This window comes from Trachurus japonicus, chromosome 4 (genome assembly GCF_045865225.1).
Source record: "Trachurus japonicus isolate A0001 chromosome 4, Traja_1.0".
Lineage (NCBI taxonomy): Eukaryota > Metazoa > Chordata > Actinopteri > Carangiformes > Carangidae > Trachurus > Trachurus japonicus.
Window position 1 is genome coordinate 17,118,498 of NC_140910.1, and position 18,459 is coordinate 17,136,956.

At 42.5% G+C, this 18,459-nt stretch overlaps 2 protein-coding genes across 2 annotated transcripts; one reads left to right on the forward strand and one right to left on the reverse strand.

Moving 5' to 3' along the window:
• Positions 1 to 5,609: 5,609 nt before the first annotated feature.
• LOC146988760 (uncharacterized) lies at positions 5,610 to 16,649 on the reverse strand (the record flags this gene model as incomplete). The annotated part of the gene is made up of 7 exons (XM_085775328.1): positions 5,610 to 5,908; positions 7,126 to 7,168; positions 7,278 to 7,409; positions 7,513 to 7,650; positions 8,482 to 8,538; positions 10,399 to 10,584; positions 16,428 to 16,649. Coding segments are annotated over 6 exons (774 nt in total), but the record flags the coding sequence as incomplete, so codon positions are not given.
• Positions 12,900 to 14,665, forward strand: LOC146988761 (E3 SUMO-protein ligase ZBED1-like). Its single transcript, XM_085775281.1, has 2 exons — positions 12,900 to 13,997; positions 14,204 to 14,665. Exons 1-2 carry the CDS (start codon positions 12,900 to 12,902, stop codon positions 14,663 to 14,665), a joined length of 1,560 nt encoding a protein of 519 aa, XP_085631407.1.
• Positions 16,650 to 18,459: the final 1,810 nt, after the last annotated feature.

An 18,459-nucleotide genomic window follows, 5' to 3' on the forward strand; every position in this document is an offset into this window, starting at 1 on the left:
GTTTTAAACTAAGTGCAAGAAGAACACGTCCCCTTGGAATTATAAGGTTCTATCTGCACTCTGACCAGATTTGAGATATAGAGGTTTAAAGTTTTTGCATACTAAATAGCAAAACTGATATGTGGAACAAGTTTGTTTTATATACTGGAATTATAGACACCTGAAGTGTATTCTAAATGTAAAATATTAAAAAAAAAAATTGGAAATGGTGTTTTTTCAAACAGGTTAAATGCAGATAGAACCTATAACTCTAAAGAACTCAAAATCGGCTTGGAATTATAAGGTTCTATTTTACAAGACATGAAAGGAAACAATGATTTCTAGAGAATACTAACAGATTACTAATAATTTACTTGTAGACAACACTTGTGTAGGCTAGTGTAGATAAATTGTCTGGTGCAGTGAAATTGTGTCTATTATTATTATTTCCCCCCATTTCCCTTATTTGATAGTGTGGACATAAAATGCAGTAGGCTAGCCTAGGGACCATCAGCAGCCAGTGTGTCTCATCTGCAGAGATTCAGACAAACACACCAACCACAGATTCAAACCCATCGATGAAGCTGCTTCGAAACTCAGGAAAGAATTTGAGGTAACTCTGGAGCCCTCAAAGAAGAAGTTAAAGGGTTTTGAAGAAGTTCAGGTGAAGTTTGGTCAAACAGCAGAACACATTAAGGTCCAGGCCCGACACACAGAGGGGCAGATTAAGGAGCAGTTTAAGAAGCTTCACCAGTTTCTACAAGAGGAAGAGGAGCAGAAGAGCCAGAGGATGAAGGAGAAGATGGAGGCTCTGAGCAGAGAGATAGCAGCTCTTTCACACACAGTCAGAGCCACAGAGGACGAGCTGAGAGCTGAAGACTTCTCATCCCTGCTCAGCTACAAGGCTGCAGTGGAAAGAGTCCAGCAGCGCCCCCTGCTGGAGGATCCACAGCTGGACTCAGGAGCTCTGATAGACCAGGCCAAACACCTGGGCAACCTGACCTTCAACATCTGGACATGGTCTCCTACATTCCTGTGGTTCTGGACCCAAACACTGCTCATCCAGATCTCATCCTGTCTGAAGATCTGACCAGTGTGAGGGACAGAGATGAACAGTCTCAGCTTCCTGACAATCCAGAGAGGTTTGATTATTTCTGCTCTGTCCTGGGCTCTGAGGGTTTTAACTCAGGGACTCACAGCTGGGATGTCGAGGTAGGAGACAGTACAGACTGGGAACTGAGGAAGGGAGACAAGATACTGTCTGGATTATGGGGAATAGGGTTTAATGAAGGTGAATATGGAGTAGTTTCACCATCAGCTCCAGAGGATCAGAGTGAATCTGGACTTGAACAGAGGAAAACTGTCGTTCTCTGATCCTGATACTAACACACACATACACACCCTCACACACACTTTCACTCAGAATATGTTTCCATTCATTGCCACTGTTAGAAACCTCCCAGTGAAGCTATTGCCAGTGAAGGTGTCAGTGACAGTGGAGCAGAGCAGTTAGAGATAAAGAGGATGATCATATTCATAATGTTGTTTATTTCTTAAAGGGAAAAGTTAGTGAATTGAACCTGATAAACTTCACCTGTCCTCCTGCTGCCTCATTATTACACTTTTCCTTTGTATCTACTCTTCATTTGTTAAAATATTTTCACTCTTATCACTCAGTTACTGAATATTTCAATCATGTTGATAAGTTCTGTGCAATGGTATGGAAATGAATGAATGAATGAATGAATGAATTTATTTATTTCGGTATATCAAGCTTATATAACCGAAAGGGTGTAGGTTGAAGCCAAAGCTTATATACCCCTACCCCTTTTACCTTAAAAAATTAAAATAAAATAAAATAAAAAAATATATATATAATGAAATGTTTGTATTGTTTGTTAAGTGGATGTATGTGTTTTTATTTGGTGGCAAAGCAGTTTCCCCTTGGGGATCAATAAAGTTTTCTAATCTAATCTAATTAGATTCTTTGATTCTCCAGAAGATCTGGAGTTCTTCTCCAGATGAAAAAATGTCAAACATGAAAAGTTGAAAAGTGATTCTTGTTTAATTACAGATGTAAAAAGTTTGTATCTGTTCACATGAAATTATCTAAAATGTATTAACGTGTCACTTCATCACAGAAGCTGAATGTACATTCGTTCCCGTTTGTCATCAACATAATAAAATGTTGTCTTGACTTGGATTCATATTCAGCTTCGTGTTTAACGTCTCCTGCATCTACACAACATCCCATTCTCTTTATAATTAGCAGCAGAGCTGGAGGAAGTGTACTGACAGTGACACTAATAAAAACTAAAGAAAATGTTTAAACTATTGTGTAACTGTTGGAGACAGTATTTCATGAAGTTAATGAAGTGTTTAAAAAGATTAATAAATAGACATATAAATTCATGATAATAAGAGAGTTAAAAAGAGCTTACGTTTATAAATAAGTTGATAAAAAGTTGTGATATTTAAAAAACCTTCATGCGAGGACATTTTATTTTGAAAGTGTGTGGTCACATGACCCCTGGTCTGTTGTGAGGGTGAACTGTGGGATCGTGGGTCAGAAGTAAAGTGCGGGACCACAGAGAATGGAGGCAGGAAGTCATGCCACTGAACACTCAGAGATAAGTACACTGCGTTCAAGAGGCGCAAACGGTAATTATGGTTTGGTGTCATATGTATTTTATTTGTGGTTTTGTACAAAATGCTTTGAGCATACAGTGGACACTTCATGTGTTTGTTTACATTGAGTGGAACGTCCAGGAGCCGACTAGAGAGAGAGAGCGTCTACCGCGGAGTATCGCGACTTCAACACGGCTTGCAGAGAGAGAGAGGACGGCAGCGTCAGCCACCGCAGCACCGCGGCGTTGTCGACGGCGAAGTACCGCAACTTCACCAACAGAGGGCAGGGCAAGGCAATTTTATTTGTATAGCCCGTTTTTACAAACAGTTTGTCTCAAAGGGCTTTACATGGCATCGTAACAACATCCTCTGTCCTTAGACCCTCACATCGACTGAGGAAAAACTCCATGGAAAACCCTTTTACCAGGGAAAAATCGGAGAAACCTCAGGGTGAGCAACAGAGGAGGGATCCCTCACCCAGGACGGACAGACGTGCAATAGATGTTGTTACAGACAAGAAAACAGTTTACAGTTTATGTCACAGAATGTGCGAAATATGGAAATGTTAGCAGGAGTTGATGAAGGCAGCCTCTGGTGAGGGGGGGGGGGGGCAGGGAGAGCTGGCCAGCTCGATGGGAGGACTGGGTGGCAGACTGGTCCATGGGAAGGAAGGGGAGGCCAGTCTAACAGCAGGGGAAAGGGTGGGCGATGCAGGCGGCGGCTGGTGCAGAGAGATGGAGCTCCGGTGGATCTGCGGACACAGAGAGAGTGCGAGACACCAAGGCCAAACTACAAAGTACAACAGAAAATGACAGTTCAAAAATATACTGAGGAGAGGAGAGGAGGGTTGGGGAGAGGAGTGGAGAGGAGTTGAGAGGGGAGGAGAGGAGTTGAGAGGGGAGGAGAGGAGAGGAGAGGAGGGAAGAGGAGGAGAGGAGAGGAGGGTTGGGGAGAGGAAAGGAGAGGGCTCTGTGTAACCAGATGTGTCCCCAGCAGTCTAAGCCTATAGCAGCGTGGCTATAAAATGGTTCAGAGCTACCTGAACCAGCCCTAACTAAAAGCCCTGTCATAAAGGAAGGTCTTAAGTCTAGACTTAAATGTAGTTAGAGTGTCTGCCTCTTTGACCCACGGAGAGAGCTGGTTCCACAGTAAAGGAGCCCGGTAACTGAAGGCTCTACCTCCCAGTCTGTTTTTAGAGATACTGGGAGTCACTAACAGACCTGCGTTTTGGGAGCGGAGTGCTCTGGTAGGACAGTAAGGAATGATTAGTTCTTTCAGATAGGTTGGAGCTTTATCATTAAGAGCCTTATAAGTCAGCAGAAGGATTTTGAAGTCTATTCTAAATCCTACAGGAAGCCAGTGGAGAGAAGCTAAGGTGGGAGAGATGTGCTCTCTCTTCCTAACTCCTGTCAAAACCCTCGCTGCGGCATTCTGGACCAGCTGGAGACTCTTTAGAGAGTTTTTCGGACATCCTGACAGGGGAGAGTTGCAGTAGTCTAACCTAGAAGTGATAAATGCATGTACTAGTTTCTCAGCATCACTCTGGGAGAGGATATTCCTAATCTTAGTGATGCTGCGCAGATGGAAGAAGGCGGTCCTAGTCACGTGTTTTATGTGGGAGCTAAAGGAAAGGTCCTGGTCAAAAATGACTCCAAGGTTCCTCGCAGTTGTACTCGGGGTCAGGGTGATGCCAGGGCAGCGTTTACCAGCGAGTGCTACAGCTCTTCATATATCCTTACCTGGCTTCAGCTGGCATGGTCTCCAGCCTTCAGGCAGAGCAGTTCTGCAATATACACTATATTACCAAAAGTATTCGCTCACCCATTCAAATGATCAGAATCAGGTGTCCTAATCACTTGGCCGACTGTGAAATTTGGTGGAGGAGGAATTATGGTATGGGGTTGTTTTTCAGGAGCTGGGCTTGGCCCCTTAGTTCCAGTGAAAGGAACTTTGAATGCTTCAGGATACCAAAACATTTTGGACAATTCCATGCTCCCAACCTTGTGGGAACAGTTTGGAGCGGGCCCCTTCCTCTTCCAACATGACTGTGCACCAGTGCACAAAGCAAGGTCCATAAAGACGTGGATGACAGAGTCTGGTGTGGATGAACTTGACTGGCCTGCACAGAGTCCTGACCTGAACCCGATAGAACACCTTTGGGATGAATTAGAGCGGAGACTGAGAGCCAGGCCTTCTCGACCAACATCAGTGTGTGACCTCACCAATGCGCTTTTGGAAGAATGGTCAAAAATTCCTATAAACACTCTCCTCAACCTTGTGGACAGTCTTCCCAGAAGAGTTGAAGCTGTAATAGCTACAAAAGGTGGACCGACATCATATTGAATTCTATGAGTTAGGAATGGGATGGCACTTCAGTTCATAGAATGAGTAAAGGCAGGTGAGCGAATACTTTTGGTAATATAGTGTATCTTTTGATTTGAGAGTACCAACCTTCAACTGTATGAACATTTTAAAGGTTGAAAGAGCTTAACTAGTAAGCAACAGAGGTTTTGAGTGAAATGCTAAATATTCCTGCTTTCACGGTGTTCTATGATTTTACCAACGTCGGTGGAGAAGGAGAATAAAAGAATGAAAATCAAGACATCAGTATGAAGCGTGGCCTTTTGTTGAACCGGTGTAGCTACATATTGTTTAAACCTTTGCTGCAGGTGTTTGGTGCGAGGGGGCGAAGTCACGTGTGGCTCAGCAGCAACTGTTAAAGACTGAGTCACATTAAACATGAATATCTTGTAATACAGAATTAAAATGTGTCAGTAAATTGAGTGTTGGTTACCAAGGCAACAAGTAAAGGTGTTTGTCTCCTCCCGGTGAGTCTGTGTGTCTGTAGATATTGACACATTTCATATTACAGGAGGGGGAGGAGCCTCGGCCTTTCAGACAGGAAGTGACGCAGCGATGCAACAAACTCATTTACTATCAATAACACGTGTGAGATCAAATTAAAGTGTTTCAGGAAGAAAACAAATCAATACAACTATTGATACGTGTTGAGACAAACTCTGTTCTTTATTAACAATAATCTCATCTCCTCTGACATCACAGCGTCACTGATCCGCACGAAAACAAAACAAAACAAAAACAACAACAAACTGTTGCACCCGGCTACAGTGTCGCCATGGAAACATTCAACTCAGAATAAACAATCATTTCGCTTCAGAAACGTCACAAACAAATAAACAAAACAAACAAAACAAAAAAGATTCCAACAAAAAGTTCACTGAGGAGGAAGATGAAAACGATGAAGGTCTAGCAGCGTCTCCTCCCATGATCCTCTCTGGCTCTGAAACAGGAAGTGAACAAACATTGTAACCTGTATGTATGGTATGTATGTATTTTTATCATGTGATCATTGTTGATTTGTTTTGTCTCATGTAAGTCTTGCTGGCAAGCGTCTGTTTTTCTTATGTAAATGTGACCAAAGATGAATTTCCTGCCTTGGCGGGACAATAAAGTTTTTCTTTTTTTTTTTATATATATATTTTTTGGCTTTTTGGCCTTTTATTCGATAGCACAGTGAGATAGACAGGAAAGGGGGAGGCAGAGAGAGGGGGAATGACATGCAGGAAAGGTCTGCCCGATGCGGGATTCGAACCGGGGACGTCTGCGGTGAGGACTGTAGCCTCTACATGGGACGGCCGCTTTAACCACTGCGCCACGCACCGCCCCGACAATAAAGTTTTTCTAATGTAATCTAATTAATGTTCATGACATCATCACAAAGGAGGCTCAACAGATCCAGGCTTCGTGTTCATGTTTCAGCTCAACTTAACACGGTACTACGAGGGTGGTTATCAACTTGGTTTGTTCAGTCGGCTCTCAGCTTTGTTCTCCGTGTGTTCACATCAAAGGAGGCCAAAATGGACCAATCACAGGCCTCTGATTTCAGCCAAGAGGAGCAGGTTGTTTTAATGGAGAGAGTATGAGCGATACAAAAAAGCCTGAAGCAACAGTGTTGCTGCAAATATGACGAGAGGAGGCTGCTTTTAATTTCTGACAGCCGAACATTGAGCTACTTTTAAATATGAAGCTGCATCCATTTAAGCTAAATAAACTAGAGCAACAACAACTGTTGTTTTTAAATTGTGTTTTATATTGTTTTCATATATTTCACTGATCACAATTATAGAATGTTTGCGTTATTGAAAGCGAGGCTGGATTGTGTGGGTTTTTAGCTGCTGTACAATCTCATCTCTCAGGAAGAAAACAATGATTTTGGATGGGGAAAAAGCAGTTGTATTCATATTGATGCTTTTTTCCCCATCTAAAAAGTGTAGTGCAACTAGCACTAGGAGAGCTAGGTCCGGTCTGCACATATTTTTCTCAGATTTTTTTCCTATGGTCGCACTCAGGTACAGCGTTACTTAGAAAATGACCGTAATTCTCCTTTAATTTCATAATCGTATTAAAAGGGGATGGACAATGACTTTCGAATAGTCGTTCAATTAAAAAAATATCAAATAGTTTGAGACAATAGTCTTGTGTATGGTCTGGTCTCACCTCATCAGTCTTTAGTGGTTGACGGCCTGGACAGCTGCTGAGCCTGAAACACACACACACAAAAAAAACAACAACTTTGTGACAAACAAATAACTGAACAACTCTGTGTGTGTGTGTGTGTGTGTGTGTGTGTGCGATGACGTCACACTGACCATGAAGCTGCCGGTGTGGAAGCCGCACATGTACCAGAGCATCAACATGCTGGAGGCGGAGTCGGACTCTTTCCCTCCAAACATCCAGAGAGGAGGAGGAGGAGGAGGGGTGGTGATGAAGGACAGCGGGTCCTGGAGACACACACACACGCCGTCACACTCATGACATCATCATCATCATCATCATCATCATGAACAACAGCTCGTTCACTTATTAACGGGTCGGCGGTCTCACCCCGGAGCTGGACTGAGGGGGAGGGGGGAACGGGGGGAAGAGCGAGAAGCTGTGATTGGTCGGTTTCTCCGCCGCCTCGTCTCTCTGCAGGTGTCCTCGCCGCTGCTCCTCCCTCTCTTTGATCGGCCGCTCCTTCACCTGCTGACATCATGACCACATCATTATGACATCACAACAATAACAATCGATAGATTGATCAATGACCTCCGAGTTCCAGTTGTTCAAAGGTTTAATCTGATCGGATTCTTGGATCATTGATTGGATAGTTGGGGAAAAGTTCTTCACTGTGGAATAATCAACTTAACTTTATTTACATTAGGCAAAGCATCTTTATTTATATAGCGCATTTCATACCAAGGGAACTTAATGTGCTTTACATAAAGACAATACTTGAAAACAAGAAAAAAGAACAGCATAAAAACAAATAAACACAGAGTTAAAAGCAGGAGCAAAAAAGTAAAATAAAAGAAAATAGATAAAGTTTAAAGTACTTAAAAAAAGCTCAGCTATAAGCACATGAAAAGAAAAATGTTTTTAACCTGGATTTAAAAGTGCTTACAGTTCGGGCTGATCTCAGACTTTATCACTATGGTTTAAAAATCAGGTGCTATAAGTAAATCAATAAATGTATATACTATACTACATTATAAATATTGTTTATTTGACCGGTTTGAATTTAATTTAAATCCCATGTTGTTCCTGAATCCACCAAACTGCTGGCTGAGATCAGAATAATCCTGATGTTCTGGATCAAAGTTTTCCTGATCCGACTAAAAAGTTCTGAACAACACAAACTGAGGGTTTGATCCGGATTAAAACCAAGACTGAATCACGTGATCTAATCTGGTCTCAGAATCTGGTTTTAGTTTTGAACACATTTTCAAGATTTGATCCGATCAATGATCCTAAATCTAAATCAGATTAAACCTTTTGAACAACCGGCCTCTGGTCTATGAGTGACTCACTCACCTTCCTCTCCTCCTCTCTCCTCCCTCTCCGCAGGTCAAAGGTCTTCCAGCTGTTGCCCTGCAGGATGTGATGCGATGTGGGTCAGTCCAGATGTTGTGTTGTATTTCAATAAATGTATTTATTTACTTATTTTTTGTATATTTTTCAAATTTTTCTCCCATCTATTGTTTTTCATTTATTTACTTATTCGTAGGACACCTTTGTCACTTATATTACAAAATATTGAAGCATTGCATAAACCAAGATGGATGTATATATTTGATATACTGTCTGCTTCAAAATAAAAATATTTGAAACAGATGTTGTGTTGTGAGTTTCTGAGTGACGAGGCGTTCAAGGCACCTCAGTATTCACAAGTCTGTTTTTACACTAAAGGCCCTTGATGCTCTATGAAAAGTGATCCAGATCTGATTTCTGCGTTTACACCTGAAACAACCTGAAGCTGAGGAGGAAATAAACTGGTGAATGTTTTTTTTTAAAGACAGGAGATTTATTAGGTCACGTTATAATTCCATAGTAACTATAAACAAAGGTGAGTCTGGTGCTCAGAGTTTATATCCAACATGTCTCTGTTTACAAAGTCAACGTCTAGTCTGTCCGCTCCATTTCACTAACTTTATTTTGAAAGGAGCTGTTGTGCGATGAGCAGCTGGCGGTGACGGTGAAGTTGTGCCACCGCCCGATCCTCACAAAGCCTCGTGGACATTGTTTGTTTTTCCTCTCTTGATTTCTAATTGTCTCGTTTCAGTTTTTGCCATAGCCTATAGGAAAACGTGAAATCTGGTGTTTCTCATATAAATGAATTCTATATTAAAACAAGAACTAGTGAGGATAAAAAAACTGACGCGCAGACACAAGGAAAATGAAACGCTAATATTATTATTGATAACATAGGACACAAATTGCCAGTAAAAGATCCGATCTGTCTGTTTAGACTGCAGACGAATCTGACACGTTCATGTCCCACATCCGATCTGAGACACCTGAACCAGGCTGTTAAAGATGAGTGAGCTGAACTCTGTCTAAACCGAGCGTCAAACATCAAACAACAAACACAAACTGGACCGAAGGTTTACACCAGAACCTGGACCCAGTAACTCAGCCACCGGGACCAGAACCGGTCCAGACTTGTCCTAGTCCTGGTTAGGGATGGGCATTTTGAATAATTTTCTAACCGAGTATCCTAACCTTGTCGTACCCGGGTAACCGAATACTGTAATAAAAAATAAAATTACATCATGTCTGACGGACAGAGCGCAGCCGGTGCATAAATGCAGTCTGTCCGTCAGACAGAGCGCATTACTGACACACAGCGTCGTCAGACAAAATATCAGGTGGATAATAGGAGTAAAGACTGGAGTTTAAGTTGCACATATGGGGCAGATGTGCATCTTTATGCCGCGGCTGCCTCGGAGGAGAAAACTTTTTTTTCTTTTTAAAAAAATCATTAGCGGTGCTTATTTATTAGTCCACACTACATTTTGGTGCCTTCGGTCCTCTCTGCCTCGCATTGTCTCAGAAAATAACTGGGAAGGTTTCAGAATGTTTGTAAACTGAAAGCATATTTTCTAACAGACTTGATGACACCTGTCATCTCCCTCCCGACGGTTTACGCCGAGGGAACCACCACAGATTCTTGTAAAAGGTTTCAAAAGTCAGAGGCTCGATCCAAAACGCTTTTACACAGCGGAAAATCACGTTGCTTGATCCGAAACTGTTTAACACTACAAAAAGCCGAACCATGGCATGATAATGTAGTTTGAACCAACGCTAGACTGTGCTCTAACGTGCCGTTTTTTTAATCCTAGGTTAACCGGATAATAAATTCATAACTGGATAGCAGATTGCCTACTCGGGTACCCGGGTACTCGGGTAACCGTGCACGTCCCTAGTCCTGGTCCTGGTCCAGTCTCTCACCTTGGCTCTGCCGGCTCCCAGCAGCTCGTCCGTGTGCAGCAGGCCGCTGACGTCCAGCTCCTCCTCGTTGTTGTAGTTGTCGAATCGGACGCGGCACCGTTGACCTTTGACCCACAGAACCACGGCGGGGTAAACCAGACCGTCCTCCGAGTAGACGGCCCGACAGCGAGCGCCGGGGCTCCAGTCCTGAGACACGGGTCAGAGGTCAGAGGAGACATCTGAGCTTTGGGTTTATTATAACACCCCGTCCTGACATACAGCGATGCAACAGCGATGCAACAGCGATGCAACAGCGATGCGACAGCGATGCAACAGCGATGCGAGCGAGGAAAAGTGATTAGAATTCATACATCAGCCTGTATTAACGTGCCGCGAGCAACGTCGGGCCGTCCAGCGATGTCAACCCTGAAATTATCGCTTGCGTTGTCTCTATCTGGCATCTGACATTTCGCGGCGGTGTCCCGCCCCTAAACACTTCTTATTGGTTGATAAGTACACGCTGCTTTCTGTTGACAAGCAAGTTATCAGAGAGAGGAGAACATGACAGGAAAAAACACTCAAAGATGTGAAAAACGGCAAGGGCCTGTTGTTCGAAAGTAGAATAAAGATATCCAGGATAAGTGGAAAAGCCAGGTTGGACAAAGTCTCCCAAGTTCATCCTGGCTTAATTGTTCGATTGCTGAGCCAGGCTGAGGAGGAGCGGCTTTGTCAAGCCAGGTGTAACTAATTCTCTCGTCAGTAGACCACAGAGATTGATCACAGATTCACCGATGAGAGGACAGGTGTGGCTACTTTCCTCCAATCAACAGCGGATCTTGACGTAAGGTGACACACCTCTTAGAAAAAAAGAAAAAAAAAAGCACCGCTGCTGTCGTAAAGCTCAGAGAGAGCGGACAACTGCGGACTGATTGAATGTGGAAGTAGCCTAATCCAAAATTATAATCACAATTTAAGTTCCTTTCACAAATTAACAGCTGTGCACTTTGCCTTAATGATGAGCAGTGGAAGTTGATACATTGTACAAATCTCTTATCATCTAAAGTAAAGTTCATACAGCACAAATAGAAGTGGCCAAAAGTGCAACAGGTGAAAATTAATTAAATATAAGAACATTATGCAGTCTGGTGCTTCAATAAATTGCCAATAACAATGTTCAAATGAGGTGTATAAATTATTTGGTAGGTGCCTGCTCAAACAATTGTATTCTTGTTTTCTTCCCTCAACCAATATTTAGGCCAATATACTGTATTTTGTAACATATTTTATAAAAATAAATCTATTGCTATTTTTGCTCCATTGCTTTTTATGAGAAGCCATGTAGTACCAGTGGTCATGGAAAATATCATAGATGGGTCACAGATAATAAAATAGTGAGTATTGACTGAAGAACAGTGTGCACAATTCTGTTCTAATATGTTTTACAGATTTCACAAACTGTCAGACATCTTTATGCCCTGCATTTGAAGAAGCAGGCAGCGCTGGCAGATGCAACTCAGTGTGAGAAGCACATGAATAGGCCTAATTATGAAAAAAAGAAAAGAAAAATAACCTAATAAATATTGTAAATGTTTCATGTTTTTTGATTATTGTAAATGAATTTAGTTTGTTTAGAAATCAGGCCAATATGTACATAAGAACATGGAATAACTGTATAAAACATTGATTTCTGATCAGAGTGACTGCTGACTTCACAGATAAAGACAACAGAATCAACTATGCCTGGCTGTTAGCCTGGTCTGGAGCAGGCTAGCTGCAGAGAATAAATCACCATAGTAACTTGAACAGGATAAAGGTATCCAGCTTTCGAACAACCGACTTGAGGCTAAATTCAGCCAGGATAACCAACATATCCCGGCTTAATCCCTTATCTAGTAGGGGTGTAAGAAAATATCGATACACTCAAATATCGCGATATTTTATTTGACGATACCGTATCGATACTCAACGGCACTGTATCGATTTTTTAATTAACAATTAACATGCAAATATTCACGGCGTTTGTTCATTTTTGTGTTGCAATTAAACCTCCGGCCACTAGTTGGCAGCAGTCAGTATGTCCTCCGCGCCAAAGGAACAATGAAATCCCACGAGATCCCGAGATCCCGCTAGAGTGCTAGTCTGTGGCAAACTGCATGCTAACTGCTAACTTAGCACAGTTCACCGGCGATGGCTGAGGACGAGAGGCTACAGCCAGCTCCACAGCTTTTAAAGCTGATGTTTGGGCATATTTTGGTTTCAAAACAAAGGACGGCAGTTACGACTACGACAAGAGCCATGCGGTCTGTAAACTCTGCAACGCCAAAGTCAAGTACTCGGGCAATACTACAAATTTGCGAGCACATGTGGCGAGACACCATGACAATGTAGCATTACAGGCTAACGTGAAACGAGTGGATCCTGCTCAACGAACTATTCAAGATGTTAACTTTTCGAAACTACCAGCGACCTCAACTCGCGCAACCAAGATAACACAGTCAGTACTTTCTTTTATTTGTAAAGACATGCGCCCTCTGAGTGTTGTGGAGAATGAGGGATTCCGTAATATGATGACAACACTGGAGCCCCGTTACACCATCCCTTCCCGACAACACATCACGGACATCGCTCTCCCGAAGTTGTACAGAAAAGTCAAAGCGACGGTGCTGGACTCGCTCAGCTCAGCGGAGAGAGTCGCTATGACATGCGACGCTTGGACTTCGAGGGCCACTGAATCGTATGTAACTCTTACAGCACATCACATAGATGACCAGTGGAACCTCAAGTCCCATGTACTGCAAACCCGAGCCATGAGTGACAGTCACACGGGGGAACACATAGCAGCGTTATTGAATGAGGCTGTGACCGAATGGAGAATGGATGGAAAAGATCCCGTTGTTGTTACAGATAATGCCTCGAATATGACTGTCGCGGCGAGACTCGCAGGCTTGACGCACATACAGTGCTTTGCACACAGCCTCAATCTGGCGTCACAGAGAGCACTGAAAATACAGTCAGTGGCGCGACTTCTCGGCAGGGTCAGACGTGTAACAACCTTTTTTAGGCGCAGCACACTAGCCAGTGAACAGTTAAAGCAAAAACAGCGCCTACTCCAGCTGCCAAGTCATAGGCTGATAACAGACGTTATTACAAGATGGAACAGCTCTTATGAAATGATAGAACGATTCTTAGAACAGCAACCAGCCATCTACGCAGCTCTGCTTTCAGCAGAGGTCAGGAGGAGTGAAAAAGATATCTTCACATTAAGCGAGTCTGATATCACGTGTGCAGAAGAAGTGCTCAGTGCACTCAAGCCCATGAAGGATGCCACCCTGGTTATGTCTGAGGAGAGCATGCCAACACTGTCCCTCATCGCTCCTCTTCATGCCAAGCTTGTGATGGGTGCAGAAGAAAACCCTGATGACACACAGACTGTAAAGGACATCAAGGCTGCTATAGCACAAGATCTGGGAAAGAGATACAATGAGAGGGAGGTGCTGCACATGGTATCAGCTGTTGATCCCAGGTTTAAGGATCTTCCCTTCCTGTCTGAAGCAGAGGCCAGTGAGATCTACTCCAGACTGACCAACGCTGTGGTGGCTGTGATGAAGAAGCAACAGAATGTAAGTAAATAAATTAATATATTACAGTTGGAAAAAATACACAGCAGTTATAACTAAGTGCAAATCTGAGTAAATGAAGTAATGACATATGGTTAAGTTGCACTTTGATAATTATGTATTAAATATAAGTATGGAATAGGATGAATCTAGGATTTGAATTTTGGCTTTCGGTGACATTAATACTAGTTGGATTTGATGTTTTTCAGCTGCAAGAGGACACTGACAAACAAGGGGAGAATGTCCCAGAGGAAGTTGATCACCCACCATTTGAGGACAGCCCTGCTTCCACCCCTCAGCCACCCCAAAAGAGACCAAGGACCTCATGTGCATTGGCAGACTTGCTTGGTGCAACATATGCCACTGCTGGTGACAATACAGCACCAAAATCAGCAGATGATGCTGCTGCAGCTGAGATAAAGAGGTTTAAAGATGAGACCCCTTTGCCTCTCACAGGAAATCCTCTGAGTTGGTGGAGGGACCACGAACAGGAGTACCCTCAGCTATTCAGAGTAGCAAAATGTTTCCTGTGTATTCCTGGAACAAGCGTCTCTGCAGAGAGAGTTTTCTCTTCCGCAGGAGACATTGTCAATGCACAGAGAAGCGTCCTGAAAGCTGGGCATGTGGACCAGCTTGTATTCCTCCACAAAAACCTTGAGATTAAAAAATAAGCACTGACATACAAACTGGAACAACATGTAAAACCCAGTATCTGAGACTGTTTACCATATTTAATTTTGTTGAGTCCTGCAAGCTTATATTTATTTAGGCAGATGGGTAAATTCCTTTTATTGAGATTACACTGAAAAAGTGGACGTTGCAGGGCTTTGTACTTTATTTTTGTCAATGACAGTTTACATTTTTTGTTAATATTTTAAGAACCCTACAAGCACTTTCATTTTTGATTACAGAGAAATTTGTGGTAACAGCCAGAAAAAGTGTTATGACGTTTGAAGGTATAGAGACCATATTTTCTTTTGATAGCTACTTTGAAATCAAAAACTCCTGGTTGTGAACCTCTATGCAGATATCTTAAAATATCTACAGCTTTAATGTAAAATTGTTTACATATTTTTTCTTCATGTTAAGCTAATGACTGTTGATATAGCAGAAAAAGTATAGTTATGATAGATTATACAGGGACTGCATACAATCCAGTATCTGAGACTGTTTACCATATTTAATTTTGTTGAGTCCTGCAAGCTTTTATTCAGGCAGATGGGTAAATTCCTTTATTGAGATTACACTGAAAAAGTGGATGTTGCAGGGCTTTGTACTTTATTTTTGTCAATAACAGTTTACATTTTTTGTTAATATTTTAATCCTACAAGCACTTTCATATTTGATTATAGAGAGAGTATATGTTAATTTCTTTGTGGTAACAGCCAGAAAAAGTGTTATGACATTTGAACTTTGAAATCAAAAACTCCTCTCACAGGTTGTTAAACTCTAAGCAGATATCTTAAAATATCTACACCTTTAATGTAACATTGTTTACATTTTTTTTCTTCATGTTAAGCTAATGACTGTTGATATAGCGGAAAAAGTATTGTTATGTTAGATTATACACAGGGACTGCATATATTTGTAAGTATTTCAGACTTTTACTGAAAGGCAGATATTAATTTCTTCAGCCTGCACATAAAGAGCAGATCAGATGTTGCAGTGACTTTGCATTTTCTTTTTCAACTTAAGAAATTTGAACCTGCTCTGTTAACTTATTTTTTTCATTTGTTTATCCAAAAATCCTTGCTTGTATTTCTTCAGCAAGTTGATGCTAAGCATGTAACAGCATTGTGTGTGCTATGTGCTACAGTTTTCTTACAATTAAAGTAACTCTTTCAAAGAAACTCAGTATATCGTTGTTCCTACAGTATCGCAATATATCGCAATATATCGCAATATATCGTATCGTTGCCCCTGTATCGTGATACGTATCGTATCGCCAGATTCTTGCCAATACACACCCCTATTATCTAGGTTTCGAACAACAGGCCCCAGGAAATGTCAGGAATCTCAAAATAGCGCCGCAAGTTTGTGTACGTCCCTCGATAATTTGATTGGTTTGAATTCTTAACCAATGGGCTCTATGCACAGCTCCACCACTTCCTGAATTTAAGGCAGGTCCTTCATTTCCTGTCTTACATTATTGGACAAACTGATTAATCCAGGTGTGTCTGACAATTGTGACTACTCAGACACACCTGGATTAATCCGTTTGTCCAATAATGTAAGACAGGAAATGAAGGACTTGCCTTAAATTCAGGAAGTGGGTGGAGCTGTGCATAGAGCCCATTGAATATACTTGCGACAAAATCGTCACGCTGCATATCAGGACACCCCCACACGAGTTTTTGTTGCCGCTTCGCTTGTTCGCCGTATGTCAGGACGAGGTGTAAGTGTTTCTGTTGCCGTGGGAACCATGATCGTTACCTGGGCGCTCCGTCTCTGCGGCGTGGCAGAGGCCGGCAGCGGCAGCGGCAGCAGCGGTGTCGTCGGCCTCTGCAGCGCGCTCAGCTCCACGTCCTCCTCGTTGCCGTAGCGATCGAAGCGGACTCTGCAGCGCTGCCCGTCCACACACAGCACGGTGGCCGGGTACCGCTGCCCGTCTTCTGACCACACGGCGCGACACCGAGCCCCCACCTCCCACTGACACACAGCCAATCAGAGAGCAGAGAGCAGCCGCCAGTCGACCACATTAAGACTCAAATAGTGCTGCACGATTTGATAAAAATGTGCGATTGTGATTATGGTGGAAAATATTGCGATTGCGATTACGATATTGTAAATTAATGCTGTAAGGAGTCTATTTGCTTGATTATCAAGCACAGCACAGGAAATAACCATATTTTAGGAGTGTATTTCTCAAATAATAGGCCTGGGACGATAATCAATAAATCAATTAATCACACGATTAATGACAATGAACTCGATAGTTTTTCCGGCCTCGATAAATTGCCATGTGCATGCACGTATTTGTTTTCCTGGTCTCTCGCCTCCAACCAGGCTGGATGACAAGAGGCTTCACTCTGTGCATCGGTCTCAGCACCTGGGCCGTTTGTTTCATAGCAGAATGAAAGGAGTGAACCCTCTTTTCAGTCATCCAGGATCTTTGTTTCCCAGAATGCATTTGGCAGCAACCGGCAGCGCTAGCTGTTAGGGTTGTTCGGTATACCGGTACTAGAGTGGTACCGGGGTACTGACGCATTTAAAACTGTACCATACTGCGCTTAGATGGGACCGGTACTTTCATTTTGCGCCGCCGGCAGCGGTGACGTCGCCGCGTTAAGTTGCCGCATTGTAATTTGATCCGAGGCGAGTGAGTGAGCCACAAACGAAGCAAGGTGCTTTTATTATTACCGTTACAGCGCCACCTGTCCATGTGCCTGTGCCTGTGTTTGTGTGTGTATCTGTGTGTGTGCGCCGCACGCGCGAGAGAGACGGGCCGCCACAGACTCGTTAATAAGTTTCGTTTTTACCGCGGATCACCACTGGCATGCTCTCTCTGTCTCTCTCTCTCTCTGTGAGTGAGTGAACACAGCGAAGCAGCGCTACGCGGAGATGAATTAACGGAACGATATTGCGTTGATGGGGGAGGGGGGGGAGCAGAATCAATTTGGTCTACATATGGGAAACAATAGGTGTGTGTTTGAGTAACATGAATGTTTGTGTTTCATTCTATAAACTACTGATAACAATTTCTCCCAAAAATTACAACTGGTCAAAAAAACAAAAAAAGATGCAGTGTTTTCAGACCTCAAATAATGCAAAGAAAACAAGTTGATATTCATTTTTAAACAGACCACTAATGTTTTAATTTAGGAAGAGTTCAGATTAATATAGATGGAAATTTAATCCTGCAGCAGCAGTAACTGTTTACTGATTTACTGATTACTGATACATATGTTATAGTTCTAAGATTTTCTATTAAAATAAAGTCAATAATGACATTTTTTGTGTTCTCTTTTTATTTGGAAAAGTACCGAAAAGTATCGAAAAACATGTTGGTACCGATACCGGTACCAAAATGTTGGTATCGTGATAACACTACTAGCTGTAAAGCTAAGCAGCTAAAAGATATTTTACCGTAATTCTTGCTGCCGCGCTGTTAACACGTCACTTTTTAAAGTTTTAATATTTTTTCATGCGAGAAAGTCACAGTTTAGATCCCCAGTCTGTAGTCAGTTTATCCACATATCGCCTGTTGGGAGATTTTCTCAGACGTTTTTGGAGCTAATGTGGTAGCAGCGAGCAGCAGGAGCGGTGCTTCCCACAGTCTGTAGCCGTCTGCAGCAGCTCACGGGCCGGTCAACCTCCGTCATTGGGGGAGAAAACGACTAAGAAAACTTATCAGCAGGTTTTTAGAGGTTTATCGCCGGCTCAAGTAAGGCCCACCAGGCCTTACTTGACCCCCGCCAGGCTAAACATCGTTTGTTCATTTTTTTAAATCAGTTTTTATACTCAA